The sequence below is a fragment of the Fistularia commersonii genome, chromosome 2 (genome assembly GCF_037954325.1).
Source record: "Fistularia commersonii isolate RoL2024-O1a breed Wild chromosome 2, RoL_Fcom_v1.0, whole genome shotgun sequence".
In the NCBI taxonomy this organism is placed as follows: domain Eukaryota; kingdom Metazoa; phylum Chordata; class Actinopteri; order Syngnathiformes; family Fistulariidae; genus Fistularia; species Fistularia commersonii.
In genome coordinates this window covers 19,492,754-19,515,161 of record NC_141285.1, presented here as the reverse complement: position 1 = coordinate 19,515,161, position 22,408 = coordinate 19,492,754, and the positions used below count along the sequence as shown (strand labels likewise).

The window sequence follows — 22,408 nt, the reverse complement described above, 5'->3', positions numbered from 1 at the left end:
ATGACTGACACGTAGAACAGATGACAAAAGGTTAAATGACAACCAAAAATACAATTGACTTTTGATGTGCTTCATCTATTTGCCTTGTTGCAACAGTGCCTTTTACTTTCCATGTAAATGGACAGGTTTTCTTTCATTTGTTTCATATTCAATGCCAGAGATGACCCCACAAGTGTAAATCATTGATAGAAAACAAAAAAAAAAAAAAAAGAAAAAAAAAAAAATCACAGTACTTGTTTGGCCATTATTTAAAATAAAAAATATATGGTTGCACTTTACAAAAAAAATGACAGTTAACCAGCCATTAAAAAACGGAATGATTTTAAAGCGCATCGTTCAATTCAAAACCTCAGGTGAACGGAACTGAGAAACACATAGAAAAAGACTAAGAACAACCATTAAGAACTTAAACAAAAACTAAAAATATGTACATTAATTGGTTCCTGGGTCAATTTATTGTAAAGTGCAACCCGTCACAACATCAATACACAGCCACAATCTCAAAGCCAATAAGTGTGAAATGGCCACTAAAAGAATGAGAACAATTTAAAACATTTCTTTTTTATTCCACGGGAATCAAAAACGTTTTTTTTTTTCTTTTTATGTCAAAATTATAAATGAACGGACAGATGTCATAATGTCAGCTCTACCACAAATATAACACAAGAGTTGAAGAGGGGAAGACAAAATGGGGTGTAAGCCGAGCACTACACACAGGAAACCATGCAAATGTCGGATGAATGACGGAATACTTTTATTCAGGTGGATGACTTAGATGATGAATGACCATGTGCTGTCAGATAGGTCTCTGCCATGGGCAAATAAAAAATATGCATACTATCTGAAGGGACCGTCAAAAGCTAGAAACTAGACTTAAGATGCATACGTCATTGAAAAGCTCAAAGGTCAGTTACTGAATTTCATGTAAGTAAAAATGAGAAACTCACTCGCTGCTGGGTCAGTCAAATAGCTGTAGCGCTTACGCAAAGCTAAGGAGGCAAAGGTATGACGTCGTTCGGGCTTTTCAGTCTGGAACAAACAAAAAAAGAACAAAAGATGTTTGACATAAAAAATATGGTGAGGCGGTGGGTTCGTCTCGGTCACAATTAGATTGTTAAATGCTACTTTGGTTATCTGCAATGCCGCCGGACGTAAACGCTGTCCTGTTTCAAAGAAATATTAGCTATGAGGCACGTGGATCCACTGCAGGTGTACGCTTCCCAGGGGAGGGGAGTAAAATACTGCTGCGGCATCATCTCACTAGGTACTTTTCTCAATGTCATGCAATGGAAAAAAAAAAAATTAAGGTTTATGTGCATTGATGTTATTTTTATCATATGCTACTTGAATAGAGAGACATATGTCAAATGAAATTTGCATCATTTAAAAATAAGTTGTTTATTCATCTGATGAATTGGCTATTACCTCAAGGCAGTATATCACATGCTTTCACTGCATAGAATAAAGGAACTGGGAAAAAATAAAATCAATTTTATTCTCTTTAATTAAACTATATGTTTAGGCATGCAGCTGATGTTAGTAATTTATGCTAAAGACAAGCGGGTAACAATGGTAAAGTAGAAAAGACAAAATAATGACCGAGCGGACCAAGTTATTTAAGTAAGTGGCGAAAGATTTTGTATTTCGGGGGTGTTTATCTTAAGTGGCGGAGGAATGGTAAGCTCCAGTTTGACATGTATGAAAAGTTAGACAGAGATGACAAACAAGCTGAGGTGTACGGCATTTGGCTTTTGCTAAACACAGAATGAAGATAGTAAATCGTTTCAGTTGCCATTTCCGTTCATGCACTAGACAGGGGGTTGGGGGGGGGGGGTCACTTCAACAAAAGCTGCGTAAAAATCACATGCTGTCAGAAGCCTCTCTCATACCCAGAATACGTTACAAACGAAAACGCGTGCATTACAAAACATCTGCGGTATAACCAACAGAAAGAATGATAAAGAAGAAGCGTTTTTTGTTTTTTGTGTGATGATGAAGAATCCGTTTACCTCATCATCAGGATCAGACTCCATATCCTGTGGTATTCCAAGATGCATTGCCGAACAGGAAAGAGATGACACAATGGAGAGCGTGGGGAGTTATCGTGAGCGGGGTGGTGGGGTGAGGGGGTCGGGGGAAGTGGAAAATAAATAAATAGATAAATAAATAAAAAATTCAGGAAATGAAAATGGAGCAGCAAAAACAACAGAAGGCATCAGAAAAAGTCTATGGGATTAATAAAAGAAATAGCAAAAAAAATTAAAAGCAGAAGCAAAACAATTGCAGTTTCTTGTGATCAGTCAACACCACAAAGAACAAACCAATGATGTGTCCGTTTTTTTTTTTTTTAATTGTTTTTATATTCGACAGTAAGCCAAGCAATAGGACAAATCACAATATGCATGTGTGGCCGTATATGTACATATATGTACGTTGTGGGGTCTTATGACTGGCTTCAACGGTAATAAAAGACACAAGCAGCTGGCAGTTATTTTTCCAAACAAATGAAATCAAATGGCTCCCCTTCATTCAGTTCGCTCTTTTTTGATCTCGTTCACGTGTGGATGACATGAGGTGGTCTACGAGGGCGGGCGGTGCAAAGACGAAAAAAAAAAGAGCCTACCTTCTTGTGGGTTGGCAGTGTGATATTCAAATTGCATATGGCTGTCTGTGGAAGACCTTTAGAGGATTTCGGCTCTTTCAGGAAGGACAGACGGCCGCAAGGTTCCTGGCCCATATCTCTGATCTGTAGAGGACGGCAAAATCAATATCTATCAACTGGCCATATGGATTATAATAATCATGTTTTACACGTGAATGAGGGAAAGGCTGTTCTTCACCAGCATAAAGTGTTATACTTTATATATCAATCAATTGATTGATATGTATGATTATCATTTGGTATGAGGGTATGAATCTGTTAGGAATATTTTACAGACCATTTTCAGACTATTGAGCGCACCTGAATATAAGTCACCCACTAAATTTGAAAAGGCCATACTTGTTGAAAAGCTGCAAGTGTCCATTTTTAACACTGGATATTTACATAGAAAGATGTTACACAGAGAGATTTTGCAAGTGTCCATTTTTAACACTGGATATTTACATAGAAAGATGTTACACAGAGAGATTTTTTTTAAGTTTGAAATTGTTTTTGCCTGTCGCACATCTGGTTAAAAATAATACACTAGCAAACCAAGAATAGTCTTTGATCGCTATTGTCATCTTTAGCCTGCTAACTAAAGCTACTTAAGTAATTTTCATTGGTGTCGAAATTAAACAGCCCAAGATATTTCACAGTCACACACTTCAAGATCGATCGTTTTTCTATTGAAAGCAGCATCCTATGCATTTCCTCGTGTTTTTTATGATGAGGGTGTGTGCACGAAGCGCAAAATGACTGAGCTGAAGAATTTAGTGAAAGTGCTGATACCGTAATTTCTGGACGATTAATCGATACTTTTTCCCCATGCTTTGAACACCGGGGCTTATACAATGATGCAGCTAATTTATGGATTTTTGCAGGCTAATGAGCTTAATTCCCACCAAAATATTTAGCCTTGTCACATTGGACAAATAAAACCACACATAAAATTACACGATGACATTGACAGCAAGAATGTAAGAGAATCCAAGGAAGTGTGTGTCGCAGGAGTTCTGCAGCTATTTAATTTCGACACTGAATAAGATAACTAGTGGTTTTAGTGCGCAGGATAAAGATGAAGATCAATGACTATTCCTGGTAAGCAGCTGTATTTTATTTTGACAGGGCATGTTACAGGCAGTGTTCAGTATTCATGGTGCGCATTTACATAAGTTAAAAAAAATCTAAATACAATCTAAATACAAATTGTCTAAATACAAACGGACACTTGCAGCTTAAAGACAGGTATGACCTATAAATGTAAAATATTCTTTTCTTTTCAAATGTAGTGGGTGCGGCTTATATTCACAGTTGCTTAATAGTTCGATAAATTACAGTAAATTCGAATAGCTTCATTGGTTTACTGCGACGATTCTAAATATTTTGGCAAAATAAAGCACGTTGGCCCTGTAAAAATCCATGAATTCATCATTGTTCAAACATCAAATTCAAACATCATTGTTTAAGCCACAGTGTTCAAAGCATGTGAAAAAAGTAGCCGCCAATAGTCCAAAAATTACAGTATACAGTTAGCATAGTAAACTGTTGCAATTGATCAGTATGTATGATTGCTAATGATGTGAGTATAGATAAATAAATAAAGGATAAATTATTATAGTTATTGTTATTATTTTTATTACTAAAATATTTCATCAGCTGGCTTTTTAGAATTATACCGTTCACGTTGACTGATCCTTCGCATACCAACCCGCTATTTCAGACTTCAGTTCGGCGCCAGAGAGACGAGTCAGGAGGTGTACAGAAACTGGGACGGAGTTAATTGCATTCACGGCGGCTGACAGCAGGAGAGAGCGGAGGGATGTTTTTCTACCTTCACGTTGAAAGGAAGTCTGTTTTCCTTGAAGGAGTAGAAATTGAAAACCAGCTGCTGCCCGCTTTTGGTCAGAGGGGAGAGGTTCCCATAGCAATCCACGTGGATGGGTTTGCCCTCAAGAACCTACAGGTCCAGGGACAAGACAGATGAGACGGGAAATTGAGATATTAAAGAATTAGTCATTGTGGTGTCTTGTTATAGCGCAGTGAAACATGATGTCACCTCAATATCTTTGCTTCGGGCAACTTCCTCGAAGTTCTCCTGCTGCTCAAGCGTCTTGTCTACCTTGTCGTCCGTCATGCAGAAGCAGCGGAGCCGGGCTTCGACTGCATCGTTCATCTTGGCAAACACCACAAACTTGGCCAGGTACGGCACGCAGATCAGCTCCCGGTATAACTGAGACGCCAGACTCACCGTCTCAGGAATCTGGTGACAGTCTGCGAGCCAGAACCTGTGGGGAAAACAACACAAAGCACGATTGATGCATTTCCGAAAAGTAGAAAAAAATACCAGTTTTTTACAGCTGTTAAGAAATTGAGATCGGACATGTGAACCTTTTCATACTCGGAAAAAAAAACAAACGAGATGGGTCATTTCTCGGAAGTCAACGCTCGCATGTGAAAGGCATGTAGCAATCAAATTAGAAATAACCAGTGGACACTGAGACGGGCTTGAAGCCTCATGGCTCGAATTAAGTCAGGCTGAGATTCAGACTTGCCGAAAACAGAAATGTCCATTTGTCCATTTTGTGTGATGGAGATTTAAACTATTGAAATCCCAACATACATTATGAATGAATTTATATACACATATATACAAACCAAAAACACATATATATATATATATATATATATATATATATATATATATATATATACACACACACCCCATATATAAACATATGTATACACACACACATATATACATGTATATATACGTATACATGTATACATATACACACACATACACACACACACACACACACACACACAGTTAAGTCTTGAATTATTTGGACAGTGACACAAGTTTTGTTATTTAGGTTTTTACAAAAACATGTTCAAGATCCAATTATATAATCACTATGGGCTTAAACTGCAGACTCTCAATATGGGCTGCTGTAATGTGCAGCTGTAAATTTTAGAGTATTCACAGCCAAATTGGCATAAGGGTTTAGAAATTACAGCTCTTTAATACTTAGCTGCCTCATTTTCAAGGGACCATAAGTAATTGGACAATTGACTCAGAAAGGCTGCAAAAAACAATAACAAGTCTGCATGGGCTCTTCCATCGGTAACCTGTCATCAATTAAGCAGTTAAAAGGTCTGGAGTTGATTCCAGGTCTGGCCTTTGCATTTGGATGCTGTTGCTGTAAACACACAACATGTGGTGAAAGGAGCTCTCAATAGAGCTGAAACAGAACATCTCGAGGCTGAAAAATAAGAAGAAATCCATCACAGAGATAGCAAAAATGTTAGGAGTGGCAAAATCAGCAGGTACTTTCTGAAAAAAAAAAAAAAAAAGAGTGCAGCGGGGAACTCGGGATCTCAAAAAGGCCTGGGCGTCCACGGAAGACAACAGTGGAGAATGATTGCAGAATCTCTTTCCTTGGTGAAGAAAAACCCCTTCACAATATCCAGAACGTAGGTGTATCAGTATCTAAGTCAACCATAAAGTGAATACTTCATAGAGTAAATACAAAGGATTCACCACATGGTGCAAACCATTAATCACCCTCAAAAATAGAAAGGCCAGAATTGACTTTGCCAAAAAACACCTGAGGAAGCCAACCCAGTTCTGAAACAGCATTCCTTGGACAGATGAGGCTAAGATCAATCTGTACCAGAATGATTGGAGGAAGAAAGTTAAGAGAAGAATTGGGATGGCTCTTGATCCAAAGCACACCACATCTTCTGTAAAACATAGTGGAGGCAGCGTGATGGCATGGGCATGCATGGCTTCCAATGCCACAGGCTCACTTGTGTTTATTGATGATGTGACGAAAGACAGAAGCAGCCAGATGAATTCTAAAGTGTATAGGGATATACTTTCTCCTCGGATTCAGCCAAATGCAAGTTCAATATTCTGCTATGGCCGAGTCAATCACCAGATCTCAACCCAATTGAGCATGCATTTCACTTGCTCAAGACAAAACTTAAGGCAGAAAGACCCACAAACAAGCAACAACTGAATACGGCTGCAGTAAAGGCCTGGCAAAGCATCACAAAGGAGGAAAGCCAGCATTTGCTGATGCCCATGGGTTCCAGACTTCAAGCAGTCATTGCCTACAAAGGATTCTCACCAAAATATTGAAATGTAACATTCTACTAAGGGTTATGTTTATTTGTCCAATTCCCTTTGAGCCCCTGAAATGAGGAGCATTTGTCTAAAAATAGCTACAATTCCTGCATGTTTAATCCTTATTTTTGTTCAACCCCTTGACTTAAGTCTGCACAATTCCATTGCAGTTGTTTCATTTCAAATCCAATGTGGTGGCATGCAGAGCCCAAATCATGAAGAATGTGTCACTGTCCAGATATTTCTGGGCCCAACTGTATATATATATATATATATATATATATATATATATACATACATATATAAAAACATGATCAAGTTAGCTGTGCTATGTGTTGTATATAAGTTTCACTTTGCGCTCAGACATTTTCCTATTTTTTTTTTATCTTACAGATTATTGGGATACAAATTATAACTATTCCCTGACTGATATTCCAGGGAATCACAGACACAAATAATACAACTTTAGTGTTATAAGGACCAGGCAGAGGAGGTCAACTAACCATGTTTTTAATACTATATTATTCGCTCATCAATGTGTCTAAATACACGCCTAGAATTTTCTTATTCAAATCAAAGCAAGAGTAAACTGCAAGCTCTGATGTAATGGGTTTCGAAATAGTTCAAATTTTATTCTGGTCTGTCCTCTCCGGCTTCTTGCACCTCACCTGGCCGACACATTTGTGGTGAAGGAGACGCAATCGGTCACGAAGGAGAGCGGCGTGGTCCCAGTGATATCCTCCCACTGCGCAGGGGATGTCCCTCCTTTACCAAACAGGGAGAATAAAAATAAAGAGTAAAATTAAAGTAACTGTTTTAAGTGTGGCAAAAAATTCACCCATTCACATACACACATATACACATACATACACTGACAGCATCAGAACTAGCAAACCAGGCCATTGGTGTGTGTGTGTGTGTGTGTGTGTGTGTGTGGTCCAGTTTCTTGCCCCGGGGATTTGTTTTTCAAATAAATTCTATATTTGGGTTTTTGGTTTCCATATTTGCTAATGCTAAACTAAAAACCCAATTTTCTCAATTTTTAATGTGCTACTTGGCAGTTTTCTTAAACCAGAAAGTACAAACTTAAAACCTGGCAAATAATGAACCAAACAATTGTACACCTTGCAATTTTTGCAGATATCATGGCTATTTTGTGGGTCGGCCCTGAAAGCGACCCATGCTCTAAGTCAGTGGTCGCGGACTGGTACCGGGCCGCCCAAGAAATAATCAATTATTTCCATTGGAGTTATTATCTGGTTCTGAACAATCTTTATTTTGAAAAATGACCGGAATCTCTCGGTTACATCTCGGTCACTTGAGCGCCAAAAATGCAACCCACGAGCTAGCAAAATGAGTAAAAAACAGACATCAGACGGAAAGTTTCTTTTCGAAGGGGAATAGATCTAGTGAAGATAAGGAAGAAGAGCCTAGAACTTCCAAGAAAAAGAAAGATTTTAACAGACAATACCAGGAGTTCTACTTGAAATGCTGATTTATCGTAACCAGGTTATTTCCACAGACCAAGCTGCTTTGCATAATATGCGGCAATATGGGAATGAAGCTTTCAATATATTCATGTTATGTTGTTGGCACAATGTCACGAGGAAGCTGCTAATAAAGTTGCATACCAGTACACAGTGGATTCACGTTTATTATTGTAGTCGCAATATAAACAACCTACGTGTACCCGCCCACCCTTGAGCCGAGGTAAAATTGTCAAGCATTGACCGGTCTGCGGTGATAAAAATTGTCATGATCTGATCAAGCGGAGGGCCACACACCTGTGATGCTGCAGAGAAGACGCAGGCAGGGCGCAGAATCGCCTCTGTGGCCACTTGGATGGCCCTCTGCCGATCTGGGCGGGACAGGGATTGTCATCGTGATTGGCTTGTGAAACTTCCTCCTCCTGGGCTCCACGGTGACGATTGGGCTGAAGGTGGCCCTGTTCCCGAGGACTGCCCTCACCATGTCATCGGGAACAGGTTGGGCCTAAAAACAGTAAATGAATTAAAAAAACAGAAACAGTCAAGTTTGTAGAAATGGTGGGGCAACCAGACTCATCGAACAAATGGCGTTACAAAAAGGAAGCACTATTTTTGAACGAGATTCTGTCCGATGCGTCTTGGGTTATTTCATGTGCCAAAAGAGTGGGTGCCACCACGGGTCAATGGGGCAAACGACACAATACCCACAAAATCAAATGGGAAATGGAAGGAAAACATTTGATCGAATTTGTGAAAAACCACCAAAGTTGATCTTGAGCAAAGTGTGTTGAAAAACAAATACCATATTTTTTAAACTATAAGTCACACTTTTTTTCATGGTTTGGCTGGTCCTGTGACTTATACTTCGGTGTGACTTATACCATATTACTTGGACTATAAGTCGCACTTTTTTCATGGGTTTGCTGGTCCTGCGACTTGTACTCAGGTGTGACTTATATATATATATATATATATATATGTATAAATTTGTAAGGTAATTTAACATGCTCTTTATTTTCACACCGACAGCCACGAGAGTATGCACCAGGCTTATGTGCCAGTATCTGCTACTCCTGTACCACGGAAAATGTAAAATTTAAACATCAATTTATAAAGACAACTGAGAAAGACTGAACAGAAATTCCCCTAAAAGGAAATTAATATTCTGCAGATTACAAGCTGCAAGTAGTGAAATATGCTGCCAAAGTTGAGCAGCAGAAAGAAAGTTTGGAGTGAGAGAGAAACTAGAGAGGGACTGGCAAAAAGCGGAATATACTCTAACTGCAATGTAGAAAACACAAAAAGATAGTAGCGGGCTAAAAGCTAGATGGCCACAACAAAAGGAACGATTTCACAAATGGGTGCTCGAGAACCGTGCTGCCGGGAGAGACTTGTCAACGGTGCAATTACATCTCCACGCCCAGGTAGTTGCCAAGGCGATTAATATAAATGACTTTATGGGAGGACCTACTTGACGTTACCGCTTTGTGCAATGCAATCGCCTCTCTATCAGAGCATGGACAACAATACCCCAAAAACAACCACGTAGATGAGGAAGTGTTGCGCCGTCGACCTCTGGAGTTGGCTGAGTTGCTCAGAAGTGACAGTGAGGATGAAAATTTCAACAGATTTCATCATTTGGAGTGAGATCGAGAGTTTGGTAAACTTGTTATGTTAAGTTGTTTATGCAATAGTTATCTGAATATCTGAGAATATGTTACATTAACATTCCAGACACATATTCAGCCTGTTGTTCTCTATTCTATTATTATTACTATGGTATGGCGGGAGGAGGGAGCCACATTACTATGGCGGGAGGAGGGAGAACGCTGAGACGGAGAAGATTAAGTGGAGCCGCTGTTGCTTAATTGTTATTGTTCTAATAAAGATAAGGTTTAACTAGCAAATCGTCATCATTGGGCACGTTCGCTTGAACATTACACTATAACTTGCCTTTCAAGGGAAATGTCTGTTCTTGGTCTCTGATTTTATCAAATAAAATTCAACCCAAAAAATGCGACTTATAGTCCAGTGCAACTTATGTATGTTTTTTTCTTCTTCATCATGCATTTTTTGGCTGGTGCGACTTATACTGTACTCTGGAGTGACTTATAGTCCAGAAAATATGGTGAATAAATGAATGTGAATTTGATTTGCCTCACCTGCAGGCCAACGCGGATCTTCTTGGTGAGAGCTCCCTGTGGGAAAGAGGCCTGGACCATGGGGACGGTGCTGCTGGAGAGCATGCCTCCGTCAGGACCCATGTGGTTGGACTCCTGCTTGATCCTTGACACCACAGCGAAATACTGAGGGAAATCCCTGGTCACGATGCGGCAAATGCGTTTCCTCTCCAGCTCAGCGGGGCTGTCCAGCTCTGGAAAAAATTGAAAATAGATGTAAAATAAGAGCGTACTATGCTAAAGACATACCAAAAGCTTTTGAGATCTGATCTGTCTGATAACAAAATTTAATGGAATTTTCTTTATGTGACTATACATGGGGACCTTTCTATACCTTCGTCCATTCCAGCCAGCAGCTCAGTGAGGTCTTCCGGTCTGGCGTCGAACTGGTGCTCCTTCCAGGTGTCGCCGTTGTCGCTCCTCAGCACAATCAGCTCCCTCTCCTTCCCTCTCATGGAACCGAAATGGGGAATCTCCACGATAACAGGGCTGGAAAGGGAGCAGAAAGATGGACTGCAACGTGAAAGTGTTGTCAGATACCGTAGACTTCAGACCAGCCAAGATGTAAGGTTTAAATAATATAAAATATAAAGCTTTTTTTTAAATAATTCTGTCAATGTTGGGGTTAATGTTTGTCCGTGGTTAGGTGATTACAGCTGATTAACATACCATTTCTTGTGAATTTGAAGATAAATTCGGCAATTTAATAGTAATTTCTTGAACATTTCAAGATATTTTCTTGGTCTATTTTTCGGAAGGTAATTTCTATTTATTTGTGAAATCCAGGAAAAAAAAAGGATTTTTCCATAATTGCCACTTCTAAAATTTTTAAGGAAATTTTAACAGCAACATGAAAAGTACCCGCAGCAATTTCTTATGCTTTTGAAAATAGGTAAATTTTCAACACCCCAACATTTTCCCATTTTTAATGCGGTACTTGGCGGTTTTCTTAAACCAGAAAATACCAACTTCTACTGTGTTTTTTGGGGGATAATTTCTTATAGATTTATAGGTGATTTTGAGGGGGGAAAAAAAGTATTTTTTTGATCATCTCTGCTTTTCTAAAATTTTGGGAAATTTTAACAGCGTCATGAAATTTACCCACAGCAATTTATTGAATTTGATGCACACCAACATTGCCTCCATTTTTTATGTGGTACCTGGCAATTTTCTTAAACCTCAAAATTGAAAGGACTTAAAAACTGACAAATATTCACCAAACCCATGGCAATTTATTATGCTTTTAAAAATAGGAGTACTTTCTACACGCCTTGGTGGTTTCTTGCCAGGGTCATGAAATAAGCATTAAGATAAAGTCAGATGGCACGTGAGTATGGATGTAGGTATTTCATTTTGTATTAAAATGCTGATGTAATAAAAAACTATTTCATGATACCACTAACTCAAATTTTGGGTTAGTTCACTTTGGAAGGGTTCAACGTCATACCCGAGGAACTGAGCCCCGGCAGGCCCGACTTCCACCAGCCGGCTGACCAGCCCCTCTCCCTCCACCATGGGTGGCGGGTAAGCCAACTTGTGCCTCTTTGCCAGGCGGCAGGTGATACGTGTCGGCGCCGTGCACTTCCTCGGAGGGATGATGATGCGCATCCCGTTGTGGCGGCTGCCCCTCATGGAGCCTCCTCGGGCGTCCACCATGAAGCTGACCAAAAACCTGCAAAATAAACCGGGGATTGGAGAGAGGGGTTTAGCGGCCGAAATAGAGGACGGATACAAAAGACAGACAGAAGCCAAACCATGGACGTAAGTGAGGAGGACGATCCCCATGCTGTGATCATAGTACACCCAAACACAAAGACGGAAAAGAGAAAAAGGAAAAAAAAAAAAGAGCAAAGAAACAGAACCAAATAGAGGATAAAAAAAAAAAAAAAATGATGCTTTGAGTTCTGGAAACTGGCGGCTGTCGCCTCAGTTTAAAACGCTTGGATGCGTTTGAAACTGAACTCTGCGGAACTACTAGAGATTGGCGCCTAAAAAAGTTTCAGACCCTCCAAAGCAGCATTCTGTGACTTATCACAGATCATCGCTGATATTGGTGTTAAAGTGAGGTGTCGACATGGTGCTAGAAAAAACTATGTATTTTCATGGAGTGAACTTCAGTGGATTTGTTGTGGACGTGTCTGAATGTACTATTGTGAAGAGAGAGAGAGAGGGAGAGAGAGAGAGAGAGAGAGAGAGAGAGAGAGAGAGAGAGAGAGAGAGAGAGAGAGAGAGAGAGAGAGAGAGAGAGAGAGAGAGAGAGACAGCCCATCAATAACAAATCAACGACGCGCCGCTAATATCTAGGCAGTGCAAACGAAACACCAGAACACACACGCATGACACGAGCATGGGGGTGGGGGAAGAGAAGGGAGGAAGCCGAGGAGCGGGGGAAGAGTGACGGAATGACAGAGGGGAGACGGGAGGTGAGGGATTGAGCGACATCACTGAGAGGCACTGTTGGGTCGCAGCTCCGTCATCACCTGGAGTCATACTGAGGGAGCGGGGAGGAGAAGCTGTAAAATAAACACATGGGAGACACGGCAGGAGGCGAATCCCCCCCCACCCCACCCGACAAAACCTGCGTTTAGTTTCATATGTTCACAACTGCGACGTGGGGTCAGTGACAAGTACGACGGCAGACGGAGAATTCACAGGAACAATGATTTCTGATTAAATTTTCAGAGAAAACAGCAAAAAAAAAAAAAAAAAGGTGTTTTTTTTTTTTAATGAGAATGACTCATGTCTGGCTATACACAATAAAATTATCAATAGATATATGTATATATATATAAAAAACACAATTCAATTTCATGTTAGGGTGACATTTATGGGAAGGATTTCTTTTTTTCCATTATATATCCTTATGTGCAAGAGAAAAAAATCTATATCTATATATATGTTGTATAGATTATATACATATATATATGTATGCATAGATTTCGCGCTTTGTTGTTTGAAATGTTTTCTATATCTGGGATTGATAAATACGGTATTTGTGCATTTTTCGATAAATATATACACATATTTATATATACATGTGTATATATATATATATATATGTATACACAGTATATATATAGTGAGCTTATAATGATTAAAATGTGGTTACATGCAGCGGATCTATTTCCAGATGGCAGGCATTTATCAACAATGCTGTGATGGGAGCAACAATCAACAAGACTCACCGCGTGCACAGTTTTGTGTGTGCATGTATGTGTGTGTGTGTATATGTGTGTGTGTGTGTGTGTGTGTGTGTGTGTGTGTGTGTGTGTGTGTGTGTGTGTGTGTGTGTGGACGCCTCATATTTTTATATACTAAAAGTTTATTCCCTTTATGTCATCATGCCTTTCACTGTTCTTACATCATGGCCTCTCCGAACACCACGGAGACATTTGATTTATTTATTTACGGCACCAAGACAATAAAACCCATTCCTGCATTCCTGCTAAGATATTGCAGTGCGTTGCCCCCCTTTACAACCTTCCCCCTTTTTTGTGTCCAATATTTTCCGGTTACTGCATTCATCAACGCCTGATCATAATTCAGCCTTTTTAGCGCCAAAGCATGACTTTGGTGCCGAAAATCAATTTGATGGTGACCCACACTGTTTTTATTTTATTTCATTTTATTTTTTTTTGATGCATGGACGAGACGGCTCCAGCGGCTCTTACCCGGAGTGAATTGGGCTGGACACGGTGTTGTGACTGTGGTCCACGGTGTCCGGCGTCCAGCTGTAACGCCGCATACACTCCGAGTTGTAGTCCCTCGTCACAGCCAGGTGCTGGACGGGAGAAACAAGTGAGTTGAGAATATGAGATACGGACGGAAAGCATTTTGGAAAAAGGATGACGGGAAGATGGGCATGAATAGACAGCTGATGCAAAGGAGAGACAAGGAAATAAAAAGATGTAAAAGTGAAAAAACCATCTTTCATAACGATCCACCTCTTTCATTAAAAAAAAAAAAAATGTAATGCTTGAATGAAAGAAATGAAATCGCAGTATAAAAACATGTAATTTGATATAAACGAATATTATACATATAATATATGAATAACAGGTTCTGTGTTTGTCTTGTCGACTTATATTACATTACATTACATTGCATTTGGCAGACGCTTTTATCCAAAGCGACTTACAATAGAGGACATAGGTACTGCAAATACACTTGCAAATACACAATGCACAGGAAATATGTAAATTATATATATAAAATATATATGTATATGTGAAATACTGGATGATCAAAAAAATCTCACCTTCAAAAACTCGATCCAACTTTTTTAACTAATTTTTTTAATCAGGTAGAATGTAACTCTTAAATGAAAGAAAGTTTATCAGATTACGATTAAAAATATTAAAAAAGAACCTTTATTTTTTAATTATGTGAATGATGGGGTCAATGTTTATCAAATATTAGATGATTTTCAGCTGGTTAACATACAATTCTTTGGAAATTTGCTGATAAATTAGGCAATTTAAGAGTAATGTCTTGAGAGTTTCAAGTTAATTTCTTCATGTATTTTTTTAATTTCTTAATTATAGGTGAAGTTTTGAACATATATTTTTCAATTATTTTTCAAAACTCACAAATCCAACCTCTCAAAATGCTCCACCTTTTTCATTTCCTTTTTAAATCAGGTGGACTACAATGCTTAAATGAAAGAAAATATATTGCAGTACCAAAAAAAACTTTTTTGAATATATGAATGACAAGGTCAATGTTTGTTGTTAGGTGATTTTCAGCTGATTATCATAAAATTTCTTAGAAATTCGAAGATAAATTAGGCACTGAAATTGTAATTTGTTGAATATTTCAAAATATTTTCTTTGTCTATTTTTTGCTGATTTCTTCTTTCTTTCTCTGGTAATTTTGACCTATAGGTAAAATCCGATGAATAGGAATATATTTTTTAAAACTCACTTTCCAAAAGTAACTCCATCATTCAAAAGGATTCACCTTTTTTTACTTTTTTTTAATCAGGTTTTAAATGGGAGGAGCCGCCGATGACATGATGGTAATGAGATTGACGTGCGTCAACCATGTGACCATCAGCCGATGCACTTGAACGCTGAAACCAAAATAAGAACGTGGATTTACCGGGATCAGTGAATGAGATCGGAACAACAACAACACAAGACTGATGTCATGAAGACGAGGGAGCTGAACCCCCTGTGAGCGGAAGAAAAAATGAACCCCCCCCAAAAAAAACAATAATTCAGTCTATTTTACACTTAATACCTTATTAAGCGGATCAACCAGGTAGGAAATGTCTTTACAGACACTTTGGAGCTTCAGGAAGGAAAAACAAAAAAAAAAAGTTGAACTGGTTAAAGTGTTCAGAAAAACATTATCTGTTCTCAGTAAAGAAACAATGCGCTACATTTCTTCACATCTCTCAATAAATTACTGGATATACTTGTCCCAGAAATTGTGAATTGTTCAGCTAAATAAGTAAAGTCAAGCCGAGTCAGCAAATTGAACCCGCTGTAAAACGCTGATGCTGAACAGCGATTAAACAAAATTTGAAAAAGCAAATTCGTTCATTATTCCCACTTATTCCAGAGACGGGGGGGGTTGCTATCGTAGGGCAAGAGGCGGGACTGCAGGGCCACATATAGAGACATACAACTATTCCTTCTCTCATTCGGATATCTGGACGATTCTTTCGGACTGTGACAGGAAACCGGAAAATATGAAAACGCCATAAAAAAAAAAAACCCCGATGGAATCGAACCGGGGACTTCTCACCGTGAGGCGGAAGTGCCAACTGCTGCAAATTATATTCGAAGGAAAAAAAGTGAATAGTTGAGGCTAAGTGCATATTTTGGCCATGTATAGCTGGAAGTCTTGAGCGATGTTGTCAGTAAAGGTTATATTACCGAGTTTGTTTATAATACGAGATGTTACCGTTTCTATTTTAGCTCCTGAGCGCCAACGGCTGCTGGGACAGGCGGCGGCTCTGCGGAACAACGCGATTTTTCCATGGGAAAAAAAAGCGGGGGGGGGGGGGGTAGAGGCCTCTAGAAGCACCGCCATGATGAGAGTAAGCTCTTACTCACGGTGCTGCTAAGTCACCCCTTGAGTCTTTGGCAAAAAGAAAAAAAACAAGGCATCGATAAAAGGACTGTTATGACCTGGGGTTTGACCTCGCTGATTGGACAGCCGCAAGATGGGTGTCAGTGTAAGTGTAATAAAAGCATAACAAACAACTTAAAAACATAAATAAGTCTTACCGTGTCCTTTGTGGGTGCGAGAATTTCCTCAATCATCATGCTGTCGCGGGCAAAGGAGCTCCGGTTGAGTGTGTTGGACCTATCCGAACTGAAGGAGCGGAGGCTACATGTTACCACGCAACCCCCGGCGCCGCGGGGCAACGACGAGTGACAGGCGGGAGGAGGGGGAGGAGCAGGGGACGTGACATAAAAAAAAATAAAAAAGCAAGAATCCATTACTATATGCAACCTCCAGGGAAGTTTTACTTAGAATTTTACTTAGTGGGACAGAGAAGATGGAAAGTTGAGGGAGAGGAATCAGCCCGCAGTAGGATGAGGGAAGGAGGAGGGTGCAGGTGAGGCGAAAAATGATATGAGAATTGGGGGGTTTATTTGCCAGAGAAGCACACCTGATCATTTCTATATGAAGCCGTAGCGTTTATGGAGGATGTAGTGTCTAAATCATCAACTGGATGATGAGTAAGGGGACTAAAAACTTTCTATTTATGAGTTATTACATATCAAGAGAGGCGATATTACGCAGCCCATCGCGTCCGAAAGTGTTTATTCCAGCCAGACACTTCTTTGATCTATCATCAGCCGGTCGCGGTACAAAACCCAGGCTCCCATCTGCTCTCTGTCTCGCTGCAGTCCGTTTCAAGGCTGTGTGTGTGTGTGAGGTGACGTGAGCCTGTTTTTGCAGCATCTCTGTTTCAGCGTAGCGCCGTTGGGTTCTTTTTCGCTCCGAACTGTCCTCACCGCGAAGCTTTGCTCAGTGGTGTCGAAGACCCACGCCCTTCCTCGCTTTTTTAAATATTCTTCACCGTTAATTGCAGATTCCGAATGCCATGTAAAAATAACTTGAACCGTTGCGTAATCTAAGCCTGGCTGACATGTATTATATACTATTTATAGATGACATCATCGAAGTGTGGCGCTGCATGTTTCTTATATATGAAATAGTGGAAACCTTTATCATTTCTGAAAGAGATGACTGGAAAATGACTAGAAAGATCAGAAATGTATTCATTTTTCAGGCCAGATGAAGTAAAAAGACACTTTCAGCCGAATGGAAGCTATATTTGAGAATAAAAAAAATAAATCTTTTGTGATGTACTGTGTGAGGGGTGCGGGTGGGGAGTGGGGGGGAGGGGGGATTGCAAGACTGCAAAGCTCAGCATGTTTGAGTGGGCATACCATTCAGCACAGAGAGAAGCCCTTTATTCAGCAGTGCCTGCCTGCCTGCCCCGCCATCGAAGTTACCAAGCAACTCTGGCTGCACTGCCTCAATGGACTCCCAGGCAGCACATCACCCCCCCCTTAACCCCTTCCCCACCCGCCTCTCCTCAGTCCACATTCACCCAAATGCACCCCCCCTTTAGCGCTTTTATTTTATTGTTGTTGTTGTATCATACATGGCTTATGATTCTGCTTCCAACGATGGGTATGAAACCAGTACATTTGTATGTCCTGTATGCTTTTGACGATGAGGGACAATGTGATTGGATTTGCTTTCTACTGTAAATCCATTGAGATTAATTTTTTTTTTCTATTCCTATTGTTTCTATTTTCTGTTAACAACATTCCTGCCTCTTCATCCGCAATCTGATTTTTACAATTTTATATTTCTCATACCAATGACTAATTAGGGTTAACCAATCAGGTTTTGAGGTTGTGTTAGGTTAACCAATGAGGTTTTGAGCTTTTTAACCCCCAACCCACCCTTTTTTTGTGTCACGTCTCCGCGTTTTCAGGGTAGGGGGGTCAAAAACATTGCTGTGCGAAATGCCCCGTCTGAACTGGCAAAGTTTGGGAAAAAAGTCAAATACATGTGGCATAATGCATATAGGTGCGTCCAATGTTGTCAATTTCGAATATTCAAACCATTTTACAACTTCACTTGGCTGAGGTCAGTGCTAAATAAAACATTAATACATATTTGGCTTGTCATAAAAAAAAGAAAAATATGATGAATATTGATAAGACCATCTGATATAATTTTACGTATTTATTTTAATTGAAAAAATATGAATGTTTAAAAAGGGATATGCAACAATTGAATTTTTTTGTGCTAAATTTTTCAGAAAAAAAAAAGTTTTCAACCTACTTATTTTTTAGAGGTGGTTAGGACAAGTGTTCTGGTCGATAGAAATACATTTAGGGAATAAATCGGACTTTTAAAAGCATTTGGGAGCCTCTGCTGGGGCAGATTGAAGATCCAGGTGACTTAATATGACTGTGTTTTTGCGTGCAAATGCAAGAAAAATGGAAAATGCCTGCTCTGCATTTGTAGATGGTCATTGAGCAAGAAAAAAATCTGATCAGTGAACCCCAAAGACAAAATCCTTATAATCCCATAATGATGATAAATGAAAAATATGCATGGGTTTGAATGAGGTTGTGCTGAGCGGGCCAAACGTCCCAGATTCATCTTCAGCTCCTCTGAGAATACTTTTGATTGGGGAAACAAAAAATGGCGCACATACAACTTTAAATTGATGTGATCCATCCCTGGAAGTTACATTTAACTTCAAACAAAAACAACAACAAAAAAACAAACAAACAATCAGAGCCACACCAACACAGCGAGGTTAGTGAACACAACTCAAACGGATATACACGACCAACAAAAATAAAATATATACTTTTTCCATAAATAAAAACATCCTTCCTTCTTTGAGCAGTCTTGTTGGATGAATGAGACACTAAGTCAAACACTGACCATGACATGGTTACGTGGTGAGGAATCTGATACCACAGACAAACAGCAGCAATGGACGACACTTTGTTTACAGCTTTGGGTGTGTTAGGGTGAGTGGAGGGTGACGGGGGAGACACCACTGGGAGCTAAGGTTTCTTCCAACTACTACTACGACTACCCCTACCACTTTTCTTACCTGATTCTAGGGCTAGAATGAGGTGCAGGGCGCAGGAAAACAAGGGAAGGACAGAACAGAAGAATAAGAAGCAAAGCATTTTCGAGACAGTCAAGCATGACGTGGGTTTTCCTCCTGATAATGACGCCGAGCTGAGTTTTTTTTTTTGTAATAAAACCAGAGCATTCCCGCGTTCACACCAATTTGTGTTTTCAGGTAAATGCATCCCGAAAGCAAAACCATGCGGTAAAAAAACAGAAAAGGCAAAGAATATGCTTAGCATCACACACTCCAAAACACAGTATGATATTAAGAAATCATTTATATAAAACTCTGCTGGACATCAATTTAAATAAACATTTCTATTCACAGCTTTATGAAAACCTTTGTAACCTTTGGTGTCAACATAGGGCTAGGCTAGGCTATCCAACACATAGCGCTTATTTTAACGATCACATTTGGATTTTTTATGCATAGAGAAAATCAAGAAACACTGTGTTACTGTGCACACAGCGATAACAGCTCGGTTCAATTTTTTTTTCCGGTATTTCTTGAACTGGTTTATTTTCCTCATCTGTCTTTAATTGAGGCCAAATAGCAAAAGTGTAAAGTGACATGGGTACGCTTTAAAAAAACAGAGAAAAATAATAAATATTTGATAAAAAAAGATGCCATAAAGATGCACGCAACTTTTATTTTTTCCCCAAAGCTGTTTTCGTGTACTTTCTTTTTTCCCATTCGCCGCGGCCCGCTGATGTTCGCAGCTTCCTGCCACTGTCGGTGTGTGTTTACTTTTTTTTATCTTTTTTTTTTTTAATCATTCCCACCATCACGCCGCATCTGCCGGTCTGTCAGCGAGGTTACAATGGACCCTTGCGCTGCACAACACACCGGTCCTGATGTGTTTTCACTGAAGCCTGCCAGATTTACACCGCGTCCCCTGGGCTGGAGCCGTGCAGCTGTGTGCTCGGCTGTGTCAAAGGTAGGTTTTGAAACGCTGGGGTCTAATCTCTTGTGTTGTGTTGCGTTGACATCTTTGTCTGGATATGAATGAGGCCAAACAAAAAAGCGCTGCATCATTTTTTTTTCCAGGTTGAATCATTACATGGCAACTTTCCAGCCAGCAGCGTTTCTCTGGCAACTTCTATTATTCTGTCTGTGTGTTAGGGGACCGTGCCTTTTTATATTTGAACTGCGTTCCCTGATGAGGAATCACATTCTAGAAACACTGCAAATCACGGCAGATACAGCATTAAAACCCCCACCTAAGAATACGGGATCTCAAGATAAACATTATGAGGCGCAGGTGTAGAAGGGGTTGGGCTTACCTGGCTGATCGGGCCCCTATGCTGAACCCCATGTAGCCCTCCTGGGGGAGGGAGTCATCCCCCAGCTCTTTCAGGTCCTGGGGCCTCAGGTATTTATCCGTATCCCCGGTCATCGCATCTTCACCTGACGACGACAACAAAAATCAACTTAATTACATAAAATCCTCTTGTGAAGTTAAAAGAGACGGGGCACAAAGAGGCGATGCGGCACCTCGGGGAAGCAAAACAAGCTCCTGACTGTCCACTTATTGAGTTACAGGCCTGTGGAGGGAGGCCTTGGGTCATTCAGCAACATATGCATCCCTAAAACACACACACACACACAAACACACACACACACGCAGACTCCCTGCAACAGCACAACACACTCCCAACTTTTTCCTCTCCGTCTAACAGACAAACAGGATCGCCTTGGGAGAGAAGACACTCTACATCTGGAGCTTTTTTTTTTCTCCCCTCCTCCGCGCACATCACAACAGCCGGACGCAGAGCGCTACGGAGGGGTGGGGGGGTGAGTGTGTGTGTGTGTGTGTGTGTGTGTGTGTGTGTGTGTGTGTGTGTGTGTGTGTGTGTGTGTGTGAGAGAGAGAGAGGGGGGGCGGAGCTGCCGGAGCCTGGCGCGCAGTAAAAAAAAAAATGAAATAAAAAAAAAAATAAAAAATTATAAAGCGCACCTCGATCGGCGGAGCGGTGGACGATGACACGCCGGTCACCGAAGCCGGCAGCGCGGCTACGATGCTTCTCCTTCTCCCTCATGTCCGGGGGTCTCCTGTCCTGCCTGCAACACTGCTCCTTCACCGCAGCCCCTCCCCCCTACCTTCGGCACTGCCGCACTCCGATCGCATTCACACACCAGCAGCCGGCACAACTGTCAAGTTAGATGATAGCTACTAACGCGCTTCCGGTTTAGCTTTTCAAAATAAAACCCCTTTGTTTTTGTTTTTGCCTCTAGCACAAAGTTTGTCCGGTCTTCTTCCCACCCGTTCTCACAGACAGCTTTTAAACTTTCTAGGGATTAAAAGTTGCCTTCCTCGAGCGATAACCACTTTTACTTCTTGTTCTTTGAGTTTAATATTTGAACTTCACTGCAAATAATGGGTGTTTTACACTTTTTCATTTAATTTTAGTTTTCTTTCCAAATTTCTTTAAAAGTTTATTTTTAAATCTGCATTATGTCTATGCGGTATACTCGAGTGTCGAGTAAAGTGCCTCAAATAAAATGTATTAGTATTACTATCATTCATTCATATTATATCGTATCAATTGCAATGACAGCAACACACGCACGCACGCACACGCACACGCACACACACACACAAATGTATACACACACACACACAATTTCTGCCATCATGTCAAACTATTGTAGCATTATAGTCAGGGAAAACACCTGGTTGACGGTAAATAAGCAATAACTGTTGTTGGCCACAGGCACACCACACAAGCCTGCAATACAACTAACTGTTGCTGCTAAATTCCAGGTAACAAATCCCAGAATTCCTTGCACCCCAAACCACACCCACAAAATTCCCAGCAACCCCAAAATCTCA

At 40.2% G+C, this 22,408-nt stretch overlaps 1 protein-coding gene across 25 annotated transcripts in view; it reads right to left on the bottom strand.

Annotated features, from left to right (window-relative positions):
* LOC147236653 (ankyrin-3-like) overlaps window positions 1-22,408 on the bottom strand; it is a 130,736-nt gene that overhangs the window by 19,162 nt on the left and 89,166 nt on the right. For 16 of the 25 annotated variants that reach the window (XR_015108536.1, XR_015108548.1, XR_015108542.1 and 13 more), the window contains 15 exons: window positions 20,860-20,983; window positions 19,553-19,564; window positions 16,677-16,779; window positions 14,112-14,221; window positions 12,921-12,953; window positions 11,888-12,112; window positions 10,775-10,929; window positions 10,423-10,634; window positions 8,558-8,765; window positions 7,442-7,538; window positions 4,701-4,929; window positions 4,476-4,601; window positions 2,624-2,746; window positions 2,010-2,036; window positions 948-1,029 (listed from right to left, as the gene is read on the bottom strand). Coding sequence is in view for 22 of the 25 variants with exons in the window: in XM_086171841.1 (XP_086027967.1) it covers window positions 948-1,029; window positions 2,010-2,036; window positions 2,624-2,746; window positions 4,476-4,601; window positions 4,701-4,929; window positions 7,442-7,538; window positions 8,558-8,765; window positions 10,423-10,634; window positions 10,775-10,929; window positions 11,888-12,112; window positions 12,921-12,953; window positions 14,112-14,221; window positions 16,677-16,779; window positions 19,553-19,564; window positions 20,860-20,983 (1,866 nt within the window). In the remaining 3 variants the exon portion in view is untranslated. Of the gene's footprint in view, window positions 1-947; window positions 1,030-2,009; window positions 2,037-2,623; window positions 2,747-4,475; window positions 4,602-4,700; window positions 4,930-7,441; window positions 7,539-8,557; window positions 8,766-10,422; window positions 10,635-10,774; window positions 10,930-11,887; window positions 12,113-12,920; window positions 12,954-14,111; window positions 14,222-16,676; window positions 16,780-19,552; window positions 19,565-20,859; window positions 20,984-21,532; window positions 21,670-22,408 lie in introns of those variants that run through there. The other 9 variants (XM_086171830.1, XM_086171835.1, XM_086171840.1 and 6 more) reach the window with 6 other exon arrangements.